Source organism: Eriocheir sinensis, chromosome 3 (assembly GCF_024679095.1).
Source record: "Eriocheir sinensis breed Jianghai 21 chromosome 3, ASM2467909v1, whole genome shotgun sequence".
Lineage (NCBI taxonomy): Eukaryota > Metazoa > Arthropoda > Malacostraca > Decapoda > Varunidae > Eriocheir > Eriocheir sinensis.
In genome coordinates this window covers 2105753-2128138 of record NC_066511.1, presented here as the reverse complement: position 1 = coordinate 2128138, position 22386 = coordinate 2105753, and the positions used below count along the sequence as shown (strand labels likewise).

The 22386-nt window shown below is 43.0% G+C and overlaps 1 protein-coding gene across 1 annotated transcript; it reads left to right on the top strand.

Moving 5' to 3' along the window:
- Positions 1–19812: 19812 nt before the first annotated feature.
- LOC127003102 (uncharacterized) lies at positions 19813–21870 on the top strand. The gene has a single exon (XM_050869519.1). The coding sequence runs from the start codon at positions 20440–20442 to the stop codon at positions 21868–21870; it is 1431 nt and encodes a 476-aa protein (XP_050725476.1). The 5' UTR covers positions 19813–20439.
- The last annotated feature ends 516 nt before the right edge of the window (positions 21871–22386 follow it).

Genomic DNA, 22386 nt, shown 5'->3' with positions numbered 1-22386 from the left:
ATTGGGCTCCAATACGCTTCCGTGGTCTAGTGGTCAGCATGACTGGCTTCTACGCGGGCCCGGGTTCAAATCCCGGCCCGGGCAGTCGGCGTGCAGCTCACCCAGCTGATCATCCTCCCTCTCGGGCTGGTCGATAAATGACTACCTGGGGAAACCTGGGGAAACTGTGGTAACCCGGATGTCACACTGGCCCTGTGTCCCGGGGTAATGGGCTCAATGTTGCGGAGATGAGCACCGAGGCCACGCGCTGCTACAGCGTATGCCCCAACTTTACCTATACCTTTATTGGCTCGACTGACAGAGACATGGCTTTGTATGTCGAAGGTCACTGGTTCAATCCCCACAGCCAGCACTCTCTAACTTGGATTTTTCTGAGTTCCCTGATCCTAGATTAATTTATCGGTGTTAAATGAGGAGATTAGCACCGGCACCCAGTCGTGGGTGTTACAAGATAAGTTGTTACAATCAGGGGCGTCATTTGGACTTCAAAAGTGGGAGGGACATTAGGGCAGACAGTTTTATATATATATATATATATATATATATATATATATATATATATATATATATATATATATATATATATCTATATATATATATATATATATATATATATATATATACCATCATTAGCTTATAACACCTTTATGCACCGATCATATTTGCATTTTATGTAGTCTGTGATGCAGGCAGGATATTCATTAGCACCTAATTAGACTCATGCTGCTCTCCAGTGCTCTCTGATGCACTCACAATCAAAGATGTAGTATACCTATATGGTAGCACTGAGTAATCTTAGGTCACTTGGTAAAGTGTTCACCTAAGTCCAACCCAAGCTAACAACATAAACCTAAGCGTGTTTGCAAGCTGAGTGCTTAGAATATTGGCATAATAATAAAATATGCTGAAAACTGGATTCCACTACTTTATTGAATATATGAGTAATTATATACTGAATTTGTAATGGAGCCAAGATAAAAAAGCTATGTTTTTCAGTGGTCATACCATGATCTCATGAAAATAAATAGGTTGACATATATAATTAATTACTACGTATTTTGTTATGACGACTATTGCACATTAATATCATAGCTTTGAATCCAATGATGAATATCTTCAAGCAAGACACTAATAGCAACAGATTGGTCACCAATTCACTCAGTAAACACAATACTCCAGAAAAGTACACACTGAATTCACAATAAATGTGTTTTTCCACTTGGAACTTTGTAAACAGAAACCAAGTAACCTCGTTTTACTTCACTCATAAGTTATGATGTACGCGATGTAGTCACCTCGACCTTTCGTTCCTCCTCCCTCACACTGGCAGACGTCACTAATAGTCCAGGAGCCAAGGGGTGTTTGCATCCATTTTATGTCCACAAAATTACCCACCTGATTTTGATAGTGGACCACCTTGGACACATTCTTAGCGAGGGTGTTTGTTCTGAAACCCGGCAGTAATGGAGATATTCACTAGTTTGTTAGAAATGCTCTGATGCAAAATCGCTCCAAAAGTTAGGGGTACGGGAAATTAAAATTAACACAACATTGCACACAATTAACCCATGGTTTTGTGTTGGTGCTTAAATTGAAGCTAGTTTAGTTATCTACAACATGAAAACAAGTTCAAGGTCATCAGATGAAAGTCAAGGTCACCAGAGGTCAAAGTGTGACGTAATTTTACTTATGCTTGAAATTAAGACTTTCTTTCATTTGAAGGCCAACAAAAAAACTCATGATGATATAACTGTTTATTTGAATGCACATCTGAATACCATACAATATTAGGTAATTTTAGAAAAGAATTGAAGTCTCTAACACAAATAGTAGTCCTTTGAGGTTGAGTTGAAAATAGCGAAAATCGGCAACTTTTGCCAATTACATACATGCAAAAGACAGACATACGGCAATGCACAGGAACATCATTTAACTTAACAGATATGATAAGAAGGGTACAAAATCATTTTCCATCAACCTTTACACCAACATTTTAGAAGAATATCAGTTGCATGCATGAAACCTATTTACTAGTGAAACGATTCTATGATACCATTTCTACAGCCTGTGTTGTTTGACTGGCAGCTGCAGTAGGGCAACATGTAATTTGATTTTGTCTGCAAGGACAGCGCTGGGTAGCACAGGCAGAACATTTGCATGGGAGTGGAAAATCATTTGGAAGCAATAACTGCATTCTCTCGGGCAGCAGAGCACAGTAATCCTGATAGAAGCCAAACTCGCACGGGTTTAGTTCTGCATTGTCAAGGCAGTGTAACTGCAAGTATGTCCCATAGAATGCTCGAAGTATGTGTCCTTTAACTGAGCGACTAGTTGGAGGAAGGTCTAATATGGTCTTCTTGCTGTGATGGTAGAGATGATGCCTCAGCTGGTCCATTGATTTACATGGTGTTCCAGATTTGAAGACGTTCACAAGATACTCTTCAACTGCCGCAAAGTCAATATTGGTTGGATCCTTCCCAAATTCACAGAGATATTGAGCAGGCTTTGCTTTCAAACCAGAAGATTTAGTTCCAAATTTGCTTGATGAATCACAACCAGTAAGGTGATGGAGTGGTAGTATGACTTTGCGGATCTCAGGGTCCATCTTCTCTGCCAAGGTATGCAGTGGTATGTGTCTGGTTGCATTTCCCACACCTGCTCTTATCCACAGTTCCTTGAGGCCATAACCTCTCAAGAGATTCCAGTAATGAAGTCCAAGTACCAGGACATCTGTGTCATTTGACAATAAGATGATTCTTGAAGCTCCACCCTTGACAGCATGCAGGGCATGTGGGATCATTCTCACGTCGGCCTCTTCAGTTCTGTGATTTAGTTCAGGCAGTTGGATGCTGATATCATTAAAAACACCTCTGCATGGTTTGGTTTCACTAAGTCCAAATGCACTCACCACCGCTCTCAGAAGAGTGCTGGTGGTATCATAGGGAGTACAAAGAGGAAGTAGTTTGTTGCTCAATGGGAAATTATCCACCATGAGATGTTGGCAGTGGTCAACCTGCAGTACAAGATCAGTGGTGTTGTCACACCCAGCAGAGAACTTCTGGTGAATCATGAGTTCAATCTCCCAGCAACTCAAAGTTCTGAAGCCTTGGTTGATGAAATAATTAGGTATGTCAAAGAACATGACAATCCTGTGAGATCTTCTGCGCAGAAGAGTAAGGATGATGTACAGACCCTACACAATATCATATCACAGGAATTAATGCCACAGGAAATCCGTAATGATCTTCTGCAGTTCGATGCTACATGCAAGACACTCTATGAGACCTTTCGGACTGAGCGATTTGTGACAAGACAACGTTTAATCTCTGACACCATCCACCGCCGAAATCTGAAAACATTTAAAAGCAACACAGCAGCAAAGCACACTCGCCAAACAAAAGCCAAAGAGAACCAGAAGCAGTTGGCGGAAACTCAGAAGATCTTTGACATTGCCAGAGTGCGAGGGTATGACTTACAAGACCTGCTCACTTATGACCTGATCGACACAAACTATCTCTTCGACTCAGAAGGGCTAATGGTCAAACCAAACAAAAGTGACCTCTGCCATGAATTGGAGAAGTTGCTTGATGCAAAGGACTACCTGCAGCCACCAGCATGGACACCTGCGAATACTGCTGCAATTGTGGATGTCATGGGTTACTTGCGTCGAATGCGAACGGTTAATATCAATACCTTTGGTGATCTCTGCACAAATTTTCTTGGTTATGTGCATGGCCTTTGCAACAATGCAAATCGTATCGACTTTGTGTTTGACACATATACTGAGGGCTCAGTTAAAGACAGTGAACGAGCAAGGAGATGTAAAAATAGTCCAATTGACCTGAATGATATGTCACCTGGAACACCATTACCAGTCACCATGGAATCATTCTGGGCTTCATCTATGAACAAAGCAAAGCTCCAAGGGTTAATTCGGGAGCACATTTTGGAGAACCCAATGCAAACAGCAGACATAGTGGTGAGTGCATTTGGACTTAGTGAAACCAAACCATGCAGAGGTGTTTTTAATGATATCAGCATCCAACTGCCTGAACTAAATCACAGAATTGAAGAGGCCGACGTGAGAATGATCCCACATGCCCTGCATGCTGTCAAGGGTGGAGCTTCAAGAATCATCTTATTGTCAAATGACACAGATGTCCTGGTACTTGGACTTCATTACTGGAATCTCTTGAGAGGTTATGGCCTCAAGGAACTGTGGATAAGAGCAGGTGTGGGAAATGCAACCAGACACATACCACTGCATACCTTGGCAGAGAAGATGGACCCTGAGATCCGCAAAGTCATACTACCACTCCATCACCTTACTGGTTGTGATTCATCAAGCAAATTTGGAACTAAATCTTCTGGTTTGAAAGCAAAGCCTGCTCAATATCTCTGTGAATTTGGGAAGGATCCAACCAATATTGACTTTGCGGCAGTTGAAGAGTATCTTGTGAACGTCTTCAAATCTGGAACACCATGTAAATCAATGGACCAGCTGAGGCATCATCTCTACCATCACAGCAAGAAGACCATATTAGACCTTCCTCCAACTAGTCGCTCAGTTAAAGGACACATACTTCGAGCATTCTATGGGACATACTTGCAGTTACACTGCCTTGACAATGCAGAACTAAACCCGTGCGAGTTTGGCTTCTATCAGGATTACTGTGCTCTGCTGCCCGAGAGAATGCAGTTATTGCTTCCAAATGATTTTCCACTCCCATGCAAATGTTCTGCCTGTGCTACCCAGCGCTGTCCTTGCAGACAAAATCAAATTACATGTTGCCCCTACTGCAGCTGCCAGTCAAACAACACAGGCTGTAGAAATCTGGTATCATAGAATCGTTTCACTAGTAAATAGGTTTCATGCATGCAACTGATATTCTTCTAAAATATTGGTGTAAAGGTTGATGGAAAATGATTTTTGTACCCTTCTTATCATATCTGTTAAGTTAAATGATGTTCCTGTGCATTGCCGTATGTCTGTCTTTTGCATGTATGTAATTGGCAAAAGTTGCCGATTTTCGCTATTTTCAACTCAACCTCAAAGGACTACTATTTGTGTTAGAGACTTCAATTCTTTTTCTAAAATTACCTAATATTGTATGGTATTCAGATGTGCATTCAAATAAACAGTTATATCATCATGAGTTTTTTTGTTGGCCTTCAAATGAAAGAAAGTCTTAATTTCAAGCATAAGTAAAATTACGTCACACTTTGACCTCTGGTGACCTTGACTTTCATCTGATGACCTTGAACTTGTTTTCATGTTGTAGATAACTAAACTAGCTTCAATTTAAGCACCAACACAAAACCATAGGTTAATTGTGTGCAATGTTGTGTTAATTTTAATTTCCCGTACCCCTAACTTTTGGAGCGATTTTGCATCAGAGCATTTCTAACAAACTAGTGAATATCTCCATTACTGCCGGGTTTCAGAACAAACACCCTCGCTAAGAATGTGTCCAAGGTGGTCCACTATCAAAATCAGGTGGGTAATTTTGTGGACATAAAATGGATGCAAACACCCCTTGGCTCCAGGACTATAACAAGCTTTCTTACCACCATTATCTCAATACCAATAACCGGCAGGAGTAATTTGTTTTTCTAACTTGATTTTAAAGCAACAATAATTATAAATCATATTTTAAATTGCATTTTAATGCAATTTTAATGTCATCATTTTCATTTGCATGTGTGTACCTTTCTGTTACAAATAAAAGTTTTTTTCCCATGTTTCGTTTTCCTTAACTCAAATATTTCACGTTTTAATCAATAACAAAGGCATCAAACACTAAGTGTATGCTCAAGCTATGTAAGTTTTTTTCTCTGTTCACATAAACTGTTTCGTTTTCCTTTGGTGCCATTATTTTCACATGGTTGCAGTCTATCACTCCCACAACACCGGCAAGTTGGTAAAATTCTGCTTGCTTTTCATGGATCTCCACCCTATCAAGGGGAGACTGGATAAACCTCCCGACTACCTACGGGTCACTGAGGGCGGCCATAGTTTCCGCAATCACCCTGCTTACACAACTCTGGCTTACCTCAAACTCATCACTTGAACACTGCAGCATTTTTCCCGTAGCTAAGTATCTTTAAGTCAAAATCACTTTCAACCCCAGGGTGAGGGAATGCTCCCTTTGAACTGGATCTTGTAGCTCTCTTCTCACCAAGTCAGTCACATATTTCATTCCTGCACGGTCTAATATGTATCTCTTGGCAAGTTCACCATCGTTTTACAGTTCCAAAGAGTCCTTTCGGACTCTAAATTGCGGAGGTGGGCTGGGCGAGGACCTCCGGCGGCCATGTTGATATATGTCTGGGTCTGGGATTCACTATTAACTTTCCTATTAAGTGTTTAGAATTCCTCGCCAGCACTCCCAAGTTAATACCGAAGTTAATAGTAGGTATTAGGCTAATAGTTGGTGAGGATACACTTTGAGAGTTAAGTTAATACTACAGTCGAAAGTTAATACCAAGTTTAGTATTAATAGTTGACGAGGATACGGGCCCAGTACTGATTAACAAAATTTACTCTTCTATGATAATTATGCAGTACGTGGATATCTCTGCCTGCACACACACACACACACACACACACACACACTCATTTTATGTAATCAATTGGGCGAGAGAGAGAGAGATTCAGATAAACTATTAGGTTAGGGTATTCATATTGTCCTATCACATAATTTGGTATATAATGCATAGACTTCACAACTAGTTGACGGGAAATCTCTTCAGTCTTGGCGCGCTGGCTTCGCGTAAGGGGCCGATTGTTATGGCGACTTTCACTGCGACAACTCAAACACACTCTGCGTTCTTACTCCGAATTTAAGTGGAAACAGGACGAAATCTTCAAGTTTTAGTGCATACAAGCAGGCAGGAGTGTCTCTAGAGTGATTTGGTCGAGGATTCAAGGTAACTTATATAAAATAGCACCATGCGTGCACTTTGAAAACGTTGTGTAAAAAATGGCAAATTTGCGTAACTTTAGGTTGAAATCTTTACGTGAAATGAATGATAACTGTAGGATAGTGAAGTCCACAGTTTTACGTATTAGGAAACAAGAAATGTACGTTTAGTTAGTGCCTACATGGCAACTCAGCTCAGTTCCCGCGTCGCCTAACTCGCCTTAGGCACGCAGTCAGCTGGGCACTTCCCCTCTGTAAAGGATTATCGCTGTCCTGCCTCTGTTTACTCTCCAAGTAAAGGACCCAGTTATTCATCGTCTCTGTACCTTCCCCACAACTGCAAGGATCCAGAGGACGATACAAGAAGACACAGAAGGCAGTGGATCGAGTGGAAGTGACGGAGGAGACACAAGATATGAGGACGCCGCGACCAGCCGGACCCGCCGACGGACGAGTTGCTCCTCGCCGCGGTCGGCAACTACGCCGGCTACCTGGCCAGGAAGGTCCAGGCCAACTCCTGTGGTTGAGTGCTGCAAGCAGGAGCTTGCCCAGCAGGAGGAGATGAAGATTACCGTGGAGCTCGAGAGGGGCGACCCGCCCTCTGTGATGTTCGACGCCCTGGTCGAGCTGGTCGACAGGGAGAGCTGGAGACAGGCCGGGCGGTCCTGAAGCGGCCATCTCTCCCAATGGCCCACATGGCGTCCTTCGGGATGTCGCTGTGGGACTCCCTGATGTGCAGGGAGGACAAGAAGGAGCGCAGATTGAGGTTCCTCTCCCTTGCCATGCGCCACAGGGACGGGTTCAGGCACCTCCTGGAGTTCCTGGCAGCCTCAGACCCGACCTTGCAGGGGTACAGGTGCCAGGAGGGGCACAACCTGGCCAACACCATCTTGCCGCACATCAGCAGGTCCCTCTTCAACTGTTTCGGTACTAATTTCTCCAAGGACGTGACCTCAGAAGCGAGGAAGAACAAGGCCTTGAAGCAGCCGACCGGCAGGAAGAGGAGCAGTATCGAGGAGGGCAGGAAGGAGACGGCGAGGAACAGGGACGTGTACAAGTCCAGGAAACTGACCGGGGCCCACAAGTCATAGGCCAAAAGGCTAAAGTGATTGTTCAGGGACGAGGGCCAGATAACCGGCAAGACGTGCTGCGGCAATAGTGACATCGGAATTCAACCAAAATAAGTTGTGATTGTATATAGAAAAATGAATATTTTGCTTTTGTTGAGTAAAATTAAGATGTTTCTGCATGCTTTCCTCAAGTATTAAGTTTCTAATGTGAAAATTAAGTGATTTATTAGATGTTAAAATCTTACGTAAAAAATTGCACTAAATAAAAAAAAATAAGTAGCTATTTCGGGCAAAAACTTATAAGATATGCTAAATATTGCTATTGATTCTGAAAATATAAGTGATTATCTCTGCATTTGGTGATGTTTGTGCATCTAGCGTAAAATCTGAGGATTTTATAGCCTTTTAAGTTTTGTTATACTTATATAAAAACAATTAATCGGGATTTTATTAGAACGACTTTGAATTTTTGATACCGCTGCTCATGGAGACTCATATATGCCTAAGGGAGGTGCCTGTTTTAGTTTCAGGTCGCTAGCTGCTTTGGTTTTGAAAATATTTAAATTTTAAATTTTTGAAAATCGGCCCCCTGCGAATCGGCCCCGCGCCCCGTTTCCCGTCAAGAGATTGTGAAGTCTATGTATAATGCTAAATATGTAACAGATATATTCTAAAATAAGTACACAAATTCAGTTTTTCTTGGAATTATTCGGAAACGTAATAGTAATAACAGTAATGATAACATTAATAAGTTACCATGCTAAGTACATATTAAAACAAATTCACATGAATTTCAGAAAGTTTTTTGATATATAGGTAGAATATGAGGCTAATAAGATCCATGACGCAGACATTCATCGTATATATCCATACATCGCACGGAGGCTCCATGACGCCGAAATAGGGGTCACCATGCTTGCTATATATCGACATCCGGAGGACCGTCGTAATACTACGGCACAATATATATTTTTTTCAAGTAATGTAGCAGCAAGCATAGGTTCAGAGGAGCATCAGAGATCCTGCGAAGGCACTTGGTACCAAACGCATCGACACGCTCCTCCAAGTCTTTATTCAGTGTTAACCCCACTGCCATACAGTATGACGTGCAGCACAGCAACTTAACGATCAAAATATCTATCCGCCTGCATAGATGTCGCCAGGGTCATACGTATACTCGTGTTCAGCGAGTCCATAACACCGTTGGCTATGCCAATCCATTGAGTGAGATTTTCATGGACATGATGTCCATCCTATTTTTTTCGCGCACACACACACACACACACACACACACACACACACACACACGTGTTCATCCTCCGTATTAGACTGATCAACAAATACATACTTGTGGAAACCTGAGCATGTTGAGCTGTCGTAACCAGGGTGTTGCATTTGTCTTATCACGGGGTAATCGGTTTTCACCACCGACAAGCTACAGGGCAAAGGCGATAGACATGAACACCAAAGCAACGCGCAGCTTGTGAATACTTAACACAAACGTGTGTGTGTGTGTGTGTGTGTGTGTGTGTGTTTGTGGATATAGATATATATATATATATATATATATATATATATATATATATATATATATATATATATATATATATATATATATATCAATATATTTATTTTTTTTTTTTTTTTACGTCTTGGCCTATTGCGCCTGTAGGCTTCTTCCAGTGGATCCTGATGGTCGGTCCAAGGCTTCTTCCCAGTGGGTCCTGATGGTCGGTCAAGGCTTCTTCCCAGTGGGTCCTGATGGTCGGCCCAGCCCGTTCTGGCGCAGGCGAGTGTTTATAGTAGCGCCATCTTGCATTGGCTCATGCTGCCCTCCCGGAGCTCATCTTTAATCCTAGAATCTAGAGTCCGTGTTGATAGGTGGTCTTCTGGACAGCATGTCGGTAGTTTTAAGCCACTCGGCGGCTGAAAAATCCCAGCTTGGTGGCACCGGTCAGATTGAACTCGCGTCCTCTTGAACGGGGCCGTCTTGCTATCTGTTCAGCATATATATATATATATATATATATATATATATATATATATATATATATATATATATATATATATATATATATATATATATATATATATATATATATATATATATATAGGTATATATATATATATATATATATATATATATAACATAAGAACATAGGGAGACTGCAAGACGCCGAATGGCCAACACGCGGCAGCTCCAGATTCCCCCCCCACTACCACCTGTCATCCTCGTCCATGTAGCTATCAAATCTAGTCTTAAAACAAGCTGTCGTCCTTTTTTTTTTTTTTTTTTTTTAACGTCTCAGCCTATTGCGCCGGTAGGCTTGCTTGAGGGGCCTGGATGGTATTCAGCCCCAGCCTGTCATGGCGCAGGCAAGCGTTTATAGTGGCGCCATCACTCACTATGTGATTGCAGTCAATTCCATTCCCCCACTACCCTATTACTAAACCAATGCCCGACCATTTAACTCCTAAATCTATACTTTTCTAATTTAAATCCATTACTGCGTGTTCTATCCTGCTGGCTAATTCTCAGCACTTTACTGCTACTGACAGCAACCTCTACTCTGTTCCCTCCAACTATCTCTATCCTAAATTTCAGCACTCGGTACTTTACTGCTACTGACAGCAACCTCTACTCTGTTCCCTCCTACTATCTCTATCCTAAATTCCAATCCAAAGCTGGATGTTGCGCCTACGTGCGCAACGACATCACTTGCTCTCGTGCCCACGACCTTGACTCTTCTGAATTTTCCACCATCTGGCCAAGACTTTATTGTCATTCTATTACTAAATACATATGTGCTGTTTATCTCTCACTTAACTCTACTAACTTTGTAAAATTATTTGATTATTTGAACTCTAAAGTGGAGCACATCTTGACTCACTCTCCCTTTGCTGAAATCTCCATCTTGGGAGATTTCAATGTTCACCACCAGATTTGGCTTTCATCCTCCTTCACTGACCAGCCTGGTGAACAAGCCTAAAACTTTGCTCTCCTCAACGACCTAGAGCAGTTGGTTCAGCACCCTACTCGTATTCCCGACCGTCTTGGAGACAGGCCCAACATTCTAGACCTCTTCCTTACCTCTAATCCTTCTGCTTACTCTGTCAAACTGTTCTCTCCGTTGGGCTCCTCCGATCATAACCTTATTTATGTATCCTGTCCTATCGCTCCTGTACATCCTCTGGACCCGCCGAAGAGGCGATGCTTCTGGCATTTTGCTTCAGCTCGGTGGGACGACCTGAGGATGTACTTTTCCGATTTCCCGTGGAATGATTACTGCTTCCAGGAGAGAGACCCCTCTGTGTGTGCTCAGCGCATCACAGAGGTGATTGTCTCTGGAATGGAGCCATACATTCCACGTACTTTCTCTACTCCTCATGCTAAAGACTTGGTTTAATCACGCTTGTTCTCGTGCTATTAAAGATAGAGAGGCAGCTCACAAAAGGTTCCAGAGCCTTCGAACTCCCACTAACTTTGACCTTTACATTTCAGCCCGGAATCGTGCCAAATCTATTCTCCAACTTACCAAAACTTCTTTTATTAATAGAAAATGTCAACACCTTGCTTTTTCTAATTCTTCCCGTGACTTCTGGCATCTAGCCAAAAATATCTCCTCCAATTTCACTTCTTCCTCTTTCCCTTCTCTTCTTAACCCTGACGGCAGCACTGCCGTCTCATCTGTCTCTAAGACTGAACTCTTCGCTCAAACTTTCTGTAAGAACTCCACCCTGGACGATTCTGGGCATATTCCTCCTACTCATCTCCCCTCTGACTCCTTTATGCCTGTTATTAAGATTCTTCCAAATGATGTTTTCTATGCCCTCTCTGGCCTCAACTCTCAGAAGGCTTATTCACCTGATGGAGTGCCTCCTATTGTCCTTAAAAACTGTGCTTCTGTGCTGACACCCTGCCTGGTCAAACTCTTTCGTCTCTGCCTATCAACATCTATCTTTCCTTCCCGCTGGAAGTATGCGTTTGTACAGCCTGTGCCTAAGAAGGGTGACCGTTCCAATCCCTCAAACTACCGCCCTATAGCTTTACTTTCCTGTCTATCTTAAGCTTTTGAATCAATCCTTAACCGGAAGATTCAAAAGCACCTTTCCACTTCTAACCTTCTATCTGATCGCCAGTATGGATTCCACAAGGGGCGTTCTACTGGCGATCTTCTTGCTCTATTAACTGACTCTTGGTCATCCTCTCTTAGCCGTTTCGGTGAAACTTTCTCTGTTGCGCTAGACATATCGAAAGCCTTTGATAGAGTCTGGCACCAGTCTTTGCTTTCTAAACTGCCCTCTTTCGGATTATATCCCTCTCTCTGTTCCTTTATCTCCAGTTTCCTTTCCGGCCGATCTATCTCTGCGGTGGTATACGGTCACTGCTCTTCCCCTAAACCTATCAACAGTGGCGTTCCACAGGGCTCTGTCCTATCACCCACTCTCTTCCTGTTATTCATCAATGATCTTCTTTCCTTAACAAACTGTCCTGTCCACTCATACGCCGACGACTCCACTCTGCATTATTCAACTGTTTTCAATAGAAGACCCTCTCAACAGGAAGTACACGACTCCAGACTGGAGGCTGCAGAACGCTTAACCTCAGACCTTGCTATCATTTCCGATTGGGGCAGAAGGAACCTTGTGTCCTTCAATGCCTCAAAAGCTCAATTTCTCCACTTATCAACTCGACACAGTCTTCCAAACACCTCTCCCATATTCTTAGACAACACTCAGCTGTCACCTTCTTCAACACTAAATATCCTCGGTCTATCCTTAACTCAAAATCTCAACTGGAAACTTCATATCTCATCTCTTGCTAAATCAGCTTCCTTGAGGTTGGGCGTTCTGTATCGTCTCCGCCAGTTCTTCTCCCCCGCGCACTTGCTATCCATATACAAGGGCCTTGTCCGCCCTCGTATGGAGTATGCATCTCACGTGTGAGGGGGCTCCACTCGCACGGCTCTTCTCATCAGCTCTCCTCCTTCTACTGATAGCCTTCTACCTCTTAAATTCCGCCGCGATGTTGCCTCTCTTTCTATCTTCTATCGATATTTCCACGCTGACTGCTCTTCTGAACTTGCTAACTGCATGCCTCCCCCCCTCCCGCGGCCCCGTTGCACACGACTTTCTACTCATGCTCATCCCTACACTGTCCAAACCCCTTATGCAAGAGTTAACCAGCATCTTCACTCTTTCATCCATCACGCTGGTAAACTCTGGAACAATCTTCCTTCATCTGTATTTCCTCCTGCCTACGACTTGAACTCTTTCAAGAGGAGGGTATCAGGACACCTCTCCTCCCGAAATTGATCTTTCTTTCGGCCATCTCTTTTAATTCTTTTTTGCGAGCAGCGAGTAGCGGGCTTTTTTTATTATTGTTTTCTCTTTTTGTGCCCTTGAGCTGCCTCCTTTGTTGTAAAAAAAAAAAAAATTATATCGCCTTTGTTTTAACCCATTTGAATACCTCTATCAGATCTCCCCGCACTCTTCGTCTTTATAGAGAATGTAAGTTGAGACGTTTCAGCCTATCTTGATATGGGAGGTTCCTAAGCCCCTTGATCATCTTGGTCAACCACCTCTGAATTGATTCTAGAAAGTTGATGTCCATTCTGTAGTGTTCTAATTTTCATTCTGTGGAACACCATCTCTCGTCACACACATATATATATATATATATATATATATATATATATATATATATATATATATATATATATATATATATATATATATATATATATATATATATATATATATATATATATATATATATATATATATATATATATATATATATATATATATATATATATATATATATATATATATATATATATATATATATATATATATATATATATATATATATATATATATATATATATATATATATATATATATATATATATATATATATATATATATAGTTAGCTAGGTCGTAAAGTTCGGTTGGAATAATTTAAATATGCTCCCCCACCAGAACCCCCCGAATTCTCACAGGTCCCCCAAGAGCCCTCCTTGGTTAAGAGGGGGGTCGAGGGGAGCTTCGCCCCTTCCCCCCTCAGTTAGAGGTTAGGTTATGTAAAGTTGGGTTGGGGTAGTTTAAATATATTCCACATTCGGTTTAGGCCATTGGAATACCCAGCGCGGGACGGAGTGGGGGGGGCGGCAGTGGGGTGAAGCAGTAGTTGTAAAGAAATGCCGTGTTTGGTGTTTCGAAACTGCGGTCCTTTCGAGCAGTAAGTTAGTGTTTGCCAGTCAGTTTAAAGATGGCCACGGTGTGTGCTGGTTGTACGGACAACTAAAGGGAGTTTATTAATTAATTTTATCTGGACGACGAAGAAGTCATGGTGTCCTTCCGTTAGAAGTACGGTGCCCAGACTGTAAACTTCCCTGTATTTATAGGGAAGAGAGGCAGCAGCAGCAGTAGCGCCACAAAAAAAACATCAACATATGGCCAGTAAGGTAATGCCGTTGTTGTGGTTTTCATTTCCTGAACTTGGCGAAAGCAACGATTTTCTCGTGTTCTTTATCTTTTTCTGGTGATACAAGTAGTGAATTGAATGATTTTGTACCTCATTTCCGTCGCAAATGTCTACTTTTCGTTTTATGCCTCTTTTCAATGCTATGTCGCACTTCGTTGGCAATAGTGCTCACCTTTCAGTGGCCGCAGCTATCTTTGCTAAATGTAGCAAATCGTTGGCAACACTGCTCACCCATAGCAGATCGTTGGCAACACTGCTTACCTCACAATGGCCGCCTCCGCCGCTCCCACCAAAACAAATGCAGGCTATGCCTTTTCATTGGTGTTCTAATGTGATTCTGTTGATTTCTCGACCTCATTTGAAATGCATATTAGTCGATTTCATGCTCCCCCACCCAAAAACCCCGTGTTCCCACAGGTCCCCAAGATCGTTTAGGGCAGGGGATAGGCATAACTTGAAAAGAGGCATAACTCGAAAAGTATACATTTGCGACGGAAATGAGGTACAAAATCGTGCAATTCACTAAATCTATCACCAGAAAAACATGAACCACATCAGAAAATCGTTGGTTGGGTGAAACGGTAAATTGACCGGAAATACATACAAATGAAGGCGAACATACCATCATATTTTATTTTGTTTATTTGTGTAAGTGAGTTATTCGCGTCTCAGCGGTGCAGTGGGTAGCATTTCTAACAACGAATCTGCGGACCTGGGTTCCAATACCGGCCAGGCGTGCAGCCTACCCAGCTTTGCATTCTTCCTTTCGGGATGGTCGGTAAATGGGTATTTGGGGAAACCAAGGGAAGGTAAACAGTGGTAACCCGGACGTTACGGTTGTCTCTCCCACCCACCACCACCATGCGCAGCTATAGCGAATGCTCCAAACTTTGTGTTGTTAATGAGAGGGAATCTACATCGATGTTTGAGACTGACTGATTGATTGACATACTGAGGAGTCGGGAGGTTGGCCGGGGAGGAAGACGAGCTGTAATCAATAGAATGGGGAGAAGAGAGTGGTGAAGGTTAGAGGTGGACCGTGCAAGTGGGGATAAAGTCTTCCAATAGAGGAGTTCTCAGTGTATCATAAAGGAGTGTTTCCGGTAGATGGAACATAGCAGCACGAGTCATTGACTTAGAAGGGCAAAATTCTGTGCAATCTTCAGTTAATCTCTTAATTTCTAGGTCACACACACACACACACACACACACACACACACACACACACACACACACACACACACACACTGCCCGGTAGCTCAGTGGATAGAGCGTCTGCCTCACAACCAGAAGGACCGGGGTTCGATTCCCCGGCCGGGTGAAGATAAATTTGGTTTATCTTCTTTCACGTGTATCCCCTGTTCACCTAGCAGTGAATAGGTACGTGACGTAAGGCGAGGAGCTGTGACCTCGTTGTCGCGGTGTGTTGTGTGTGAGTGGTCTCAGTCCTACCCAAAGATCGGTACTATGAGCTCTGTGCTCTTCCGTAGGGGACCGACTGGCTGTCTCGAGAGAGACCCGCAGCAGACCAAGAGGTGAATTACACACACACACACACACACACACACACACACACACACACACACACACACACACACACACACACTGTAGATAGCAGGTCATCGCTAACCCCATAAGCTGAGTGACGGCCGACACCGCCTCTACCTGCACCCCTGACCCTTTTTGACCTGGGGTTGACCTTGGGCTTACACCTGACCCGTCATCCGAAAAACCACACCGCCTCCTACCGCACCAACGCACTGCATTCCACCACCTGACCTCCCCCCCCACCACCCCAGACCCCCGTATCCCTTTCATAGTGTACATTTTCCCTTTTTTTTTTATTATATTTCAAAAGTGTATTTTTAACGTGTATATTTTCAGCTTTACAGATGCTATCATTTAATAAACCGTTTATTATTATCATTATTATTATTATTATTATTATTATTATTATTATTATTATTATTATTATTACACACACACACACACACACACACACACACACACACGACACACACACACACACACAATTAGCGCGGTGCGTGTAAACCGTGTAGCTACCCGTAAGACATGTTTTACCCTTGATTTAAGTTCAGTATTTAATTCACTAACCTCATTTCCCATTAATTTCCGTAGCACCGCTTAGTCGATCAAGGTACGTACGCTGCTAGCCGATACTGCGCAACTGATGACTAAACCCCCCCAGCTATTCTTCAACTTGAAGTGTCAGTGGGTAATGTACTTTATAGATTGTTGTTGCTACATCTAAATAAGACAGGGCATGCTCAGTGCTCAAGCTGCCCACCACTATTACCTTTAGCGGGAGTGTTCTGGATATTATTGACGTCATAAAGGGATTATTCGCAAGCTTTTTCCCGTTAGCAATATATCAGTGAACCCTACACTATGGACCGGACACTTGCCCCAGCCCTGTCATTAAGCGGCAAATTTTGGAAAATCAACCGCTGTGGTGCGAATCGCCATAACTAACTTTTTATATAGATATCTTAACATTATTTTAATACAAGATAGTCAACATATTGAAGTGGTCATATATGTATTTTTATGGAGATATATTATTTTTTGTGGCGTCAGGAAGGTTTTCGTCGCGGCGCGTGAAATGAGTCTGATTCGGCGAATTTTCATCGCGACTTCTGGTCAAGCTCGAGCACAAACTACTGAAGCTAGGAAGGCGTGCTTGGTGGCACATGAAAGCTCTATTAATACATGTTAATAATCAGAAGAAAAAAAATGGAAAAATCTAAATAAATAAATAAAAAAAGTTATAAGCAAAAACTAGGACGTGTCCAAATCGCGGCAAAAGGGCCGAAAAACAGGTTGTTTTGTGACGGCTAGACGACAAACTTGGAATCAAGCTATCACAAAATCCTTCGAGCTACTCAAACGACATTGCCAAGAAGGACGACATGCCAAATCACAGCCTTCTAAAGGCAATAGCAATGCCACACTAGACAAAAACGTCAAAGTGTCTGGAGTTCGTCAAAATCGCTCTCAAAAGGGTTTACGTTTCGAGCTCTAGCGGCGAAACTACTGGGGGTAGGGAAATGTTATGCATCATATTGGAAAGCACATTGGTAGGGCAGAAGTATTTGTTAAAAAAAAAAATTAAATTCGCAAAATATGAGTGGGTTTCAAGGTTGGGAACTCAAATATAGTTTGTTTGTTTTCGGAGTCGTTTTTTGCGTATTTATTCGATTTTGTACCCTTTCGAGTCGGTTTTTGAGCCCGTTCGCTTATTACAATAATATAGCCCTTGCATTATGCTGTCGATTGATTCCACAAACATTTCTGTAGCCCCAGAAATAAGGGAGTTATGGCGATTCGCACCAAAGCGGTTGATTTTCCAAAATTCGCGGCTTAATGACAAGGGCGCCGCAAAATCAAAAGAGTCCGCCGTACATTACTTGAGATGTCACTGAATGTATGGAACACTGTGTAAGAAACTATTTTGCAGGAAATAAATTCTTACATAGAATTTTGTTACTATAACAAAACTCTTGTTTCCAGTAATATATATACAAAAAAAAAAGTGTTTTTTTCCTGGGCAGCCTCCCTTCCTTTATATATAATTATGTTTTGGTTGTTTGCAGTTAGTTGCGCAACTAGGCAGTCAATTTGTTTTTTTCTCCGAATAACTGTTGCGTTAGCTACTCTAATTATTTATTTCCTACCTTCCAAAACTTACCATGCACATTACCGGGTTCCCATTCTCGTAATAATATATGCAAAATACTTGCTATTCAAATAATGCCGCGCCGTAGATGATCTCATCTATATTTTTTTTGTGTTCGTTTTGCTTCACACGCTTGCAACTTTATGCAGCACGACTATTTCTTAGTTAATCCCTCAGTGCCGTGAAATATTGACAAGTGAAGGATGTAGAATTTTTTTTTTTATTGTTGAAATTTGCAGACAGGTATCGGCTGCCACAGCTTCCACGTGATTCAGACCGCCTCATCTTGTAAATATTGTTATTGCTAGGGGCTAAGGGGTTAAGGACAGAGATAAGTAGATATGTTGAATGTAGTGACAAGTGAAGCATTAATGAAGAGAAAATTGATATATGTTGTATATGAAGAACAGTTAGCAGAAGAATATCTATATTAAAGGCAATGAGAGGGTTGCAAAATATGTTACATAAAATGCACTAAAGGAGGTAGGAACGGAGAGCAGCGAACAGTGAAGCATGGATGATGACCATCGATCAGGGGTTTATAAATCAAGAACAAAGGCAAGGGATGTCTGAATGAAGCGCATAAAACACTGAGGTGTGTAAAGGATAATAGCAGTGAAGAGTGCACAGAAACGGAGTAGAATAAAGATCAGAGTAGTAAAGAGAGACTGAACTTGAATCTCGTTCAGTTATCTAATTTGTCGGAATGCAGAGTCTCGTCCTAATACATTAAGGATGTAGTGAATATCCAAGTACAGGTTTGAAATCATCAATTACCCTTTTTTGTCCACACAAAAAGAAGCAGTTCAAGGGGGAAAGAAAGTCAGAAGAAACGATCGCAATAGCACTGCTCGTGTTCGTTAAGAAACGGCATATGTTTCACCACTTGTGTCCTGCCAGTCTTAGGGCATATTATTTTATGGGTCCCAAGCGGTGACAAAATGTCCAGCAATTTTTCGGTAGTAAAAGTGGTCTTTGTTGTGGCCACGTGTTCGCTGAGCTGGTGGTTTACTAAACATCCAAATTGTACGTGCGTACAGCGACACAGCATTTCTTCGTTTTCCTCGGTTTTCACCTCGTCTTTGTTCTTCAAGTACTCTATTTTTGTTGTTGCAGTTCTTCAACCGAGCATCGTCCATATAAAAATATTTTTTCTGTCTGCTAAATGGCCGAAATGTCCTCTCTCCTCCTACAGCTAGTCAGTTATGTTTTAGACGATTTTTCCAGTACATGATTTTTTTTGTTAGGTATAATTTTTGTATACTGTTTATGAATGGCAACAAGAGGTATACTGATGCTCTTACATATTTTCCGTTTTCTTATATGGTAGTATCTCGAAGTGATTTTTTTTTTATTGTTAGAATGTTAGGGGCACTTTTATGGCCTTCAGTTACTTCTTACTTAGCCTTGCTCTTGTGGCGCTGCGTTTCTTTGTGTGCCGCAACCCCCCCCCCCCCACACACACACACACACACAAAACGAGAGAGAGAGAGAGAGAGAGAGAGAGAGAGAGAGAGAGAGAGAGAGAGAGTAGGAATGATGTCATTATTTTCTCTGGTTACTTTATATTCATGATTAACACGTGCAATCGGTGAGAACTTTCAATGCCACACCAATACGAATTAGTGTCAAGGAATATCAGAATGCGTGTTTTGGCCCTTAGAGAACAAGGATTCGCCAGTAATGGAGAAGATAGTTAGTCTCCTGAGTATTAAGAGCGTCCGTTTCAGGGCATCGCGGTGGATTCAAGGCAAATAAGAACGTGGCAGAGGGGCAGTGGGGGGGCGAAGAGGGATGGGGTAGCTCGCAGCGGTTTCCCTCCCTCGATGTCAGGTGAAACACTAGAGGAAGGGGAGTGAGTTAGGGGGTCTGGCTGCCAGGCTCGGGCGCGTTCCCGAGGACTGCCAAATCGTGGAGTCCACCAACCAGAAATAAGTCGCCTTCCCGTGGCTTCACTTTTATGTGTGACTGCACCACATAGCGGCCGTTTGCCCGAAAAATCTCCGTCCGATTGCGCCTTGTAAGCTTGAAGGATACGCGAGGAGCTGAGGAGCGGCACGGGAGGACTGCCTGGTGGCAGGAGAGCGTGTGTGAGTACGTGCGTTTGTGTGAGTTTACCTGTGTCCCCGCTTTTGGCGCGCAGGCCCGGCGAGGCGGCTGGGCGGTGAATGCTTCTCGTCTTCCTCAGTGTGCTTTGGCTGCGGGTACCGGTCGTGTCCCCTTTGCTAGCGCGCGATCATGGCTAGCAGAGGGAGAGAATGTATGTGATTTTCCCTCTGGACGACTTGTTAGATCTGAATAGTGCGAGAGGGAACAAACGTGTAACAGCGTCGTCGGCGGCAAGGCTCGGCCAGAAGGGAAACACTGTAGTGCAAGTTTTGTCTCCTTCCCAACCTAACCAACAACTTCCCGGTCAAGTTCAACCTCCTCAGAAACAGCTACAACAACAGCAACAGCACCACTCCTACCATCAACTCCCGGTACCGCCTTCCCAACAATCATCACCATCCCAACAATATAGGCTAGAACAGCAGCAACAACAGAAACAACAACAGCAGCAGCAACAACAACAACAACAGCAACAACAACATCAGCAACAACAACTGACTTTACAGAGAACTCCGAGTACTCTTCAAAAGACACCGTCCAAAGCGTCCAGTAACAGTCAGTCCTCCCCACTTACCAAGTTACCTAGCAGTGTTCCTAGTAGCAGTAGCAATAGCAGTCACAATAGCTCGCTCAAGCAACAGGCGCACAAGCAACAGCGGCCTCACTTTCACGCCGACGTGGTGGTAAACCAGCGACAGCCTTCTTCGTACTCCACCTCAACAGAGACGTCCTCCCTCTCCTCTACTGGTGCTAAGACTAAAACTCTGTTGCGACCGCCGCAAGCCGAAGCCAAATCCGTTAGTAACCGATTTTCCTGGGGAGGAAGTCCTTCGGGTTCTCTACGTCAGAGTTCAGTGACGCGAAGCACAAGTTTTAGAAGCCGGGAAGAGTTGGGTGTTGACAGAAACATAGCTGACCTGTATATCGGGGACGGGCGGCAGTTCGATAGTCCAAGGTATAAGGACTTGCGAGAGAGCGACTTCCCACCGGAGGTCAGGGGTGGCAGGACTTATCCGAGTCATAGTCACAGTTTTCGGTCACATATCGTTAAAAGTGGTAGTTTTCGATCCTTCCTGGACGGGAGTGGTTCTCGTAGGTCGCATCAGGTACCTGTTGCGGAAAGTGTCCGATCTCAACATCTCAGTGAGAGTGTGAAAACTCAGCAGCTTTTTCCTCTCGAAAGCTCACGACCTCAGCAAGGAATCTCGAGTGACAGAGCGAGACCTCACCATCTGCCCCTCGCTGAAAGCACACAGCCGCTTCAGGATTTTTCCCCACAGACCCAGGAACCCCGGCGTTCCTCCGCTCACAGGCACTCCAGCAGCAGGAGTAGTCACAGCTCAGGGAGCCAAAAGGCTCCTGAGCCTTCCCCTCTTAGTAGCTCAGGCAGTGCTACAACACCTGGAACCCGGGGGGTCAGCAGCTTCAAAAGCACCAGTGGGTCGGGCAAGTTTCGGGGACAAAACAAGGGCGTCATGGCCAGCGAGGTCAGTCTGCGGGATCTGACACATCCAAGTGCTAACGAAACCCTAAAACTACACAGCTCCGTCACCTTCAAACTCGTCAAAACAGGTAAATAATGAATGTGTGTTGTTTTGTTCTCTATAATTTAACATTAATAACCTTTAAATGTGAAAAATATATTTATTGGTTTTTTGACGATTTTATCAATATTAGGCGTAATGGATATGTGATGCCTAAGACAAGCGTACGCTGTTAGTGTTTGCTCTAGACACAAAAATAATGAATAATACTTCAGTTTCTCAACTGAAGAAATGTAGCATATACCAGGAGGAAACATTCACTGTCAGTCCGGAGCAAACACCTGGCAGCTTCAGGTTGTGGGGAAGCGAAGGGAGGCCAGGAAGGTAAACGGTGTTTGCATGAGAAAACGCAAGTAAAGTTAGCGTTGGGTGGTGATGGATTATGGAGGCAGTTCGGTTCGTCTTGGAATAATTGTTCGCTTGGAAAGTTGTATGGCTGTATGTTGTACTGGGAATTATTGAGTCATTTGTGTGGTATTATAAATTTCATTTACTTATCTGGGTAATTATTCACCCTGTAAAGTAAAACTTCATTCTCCTCCTCCTCGTCTT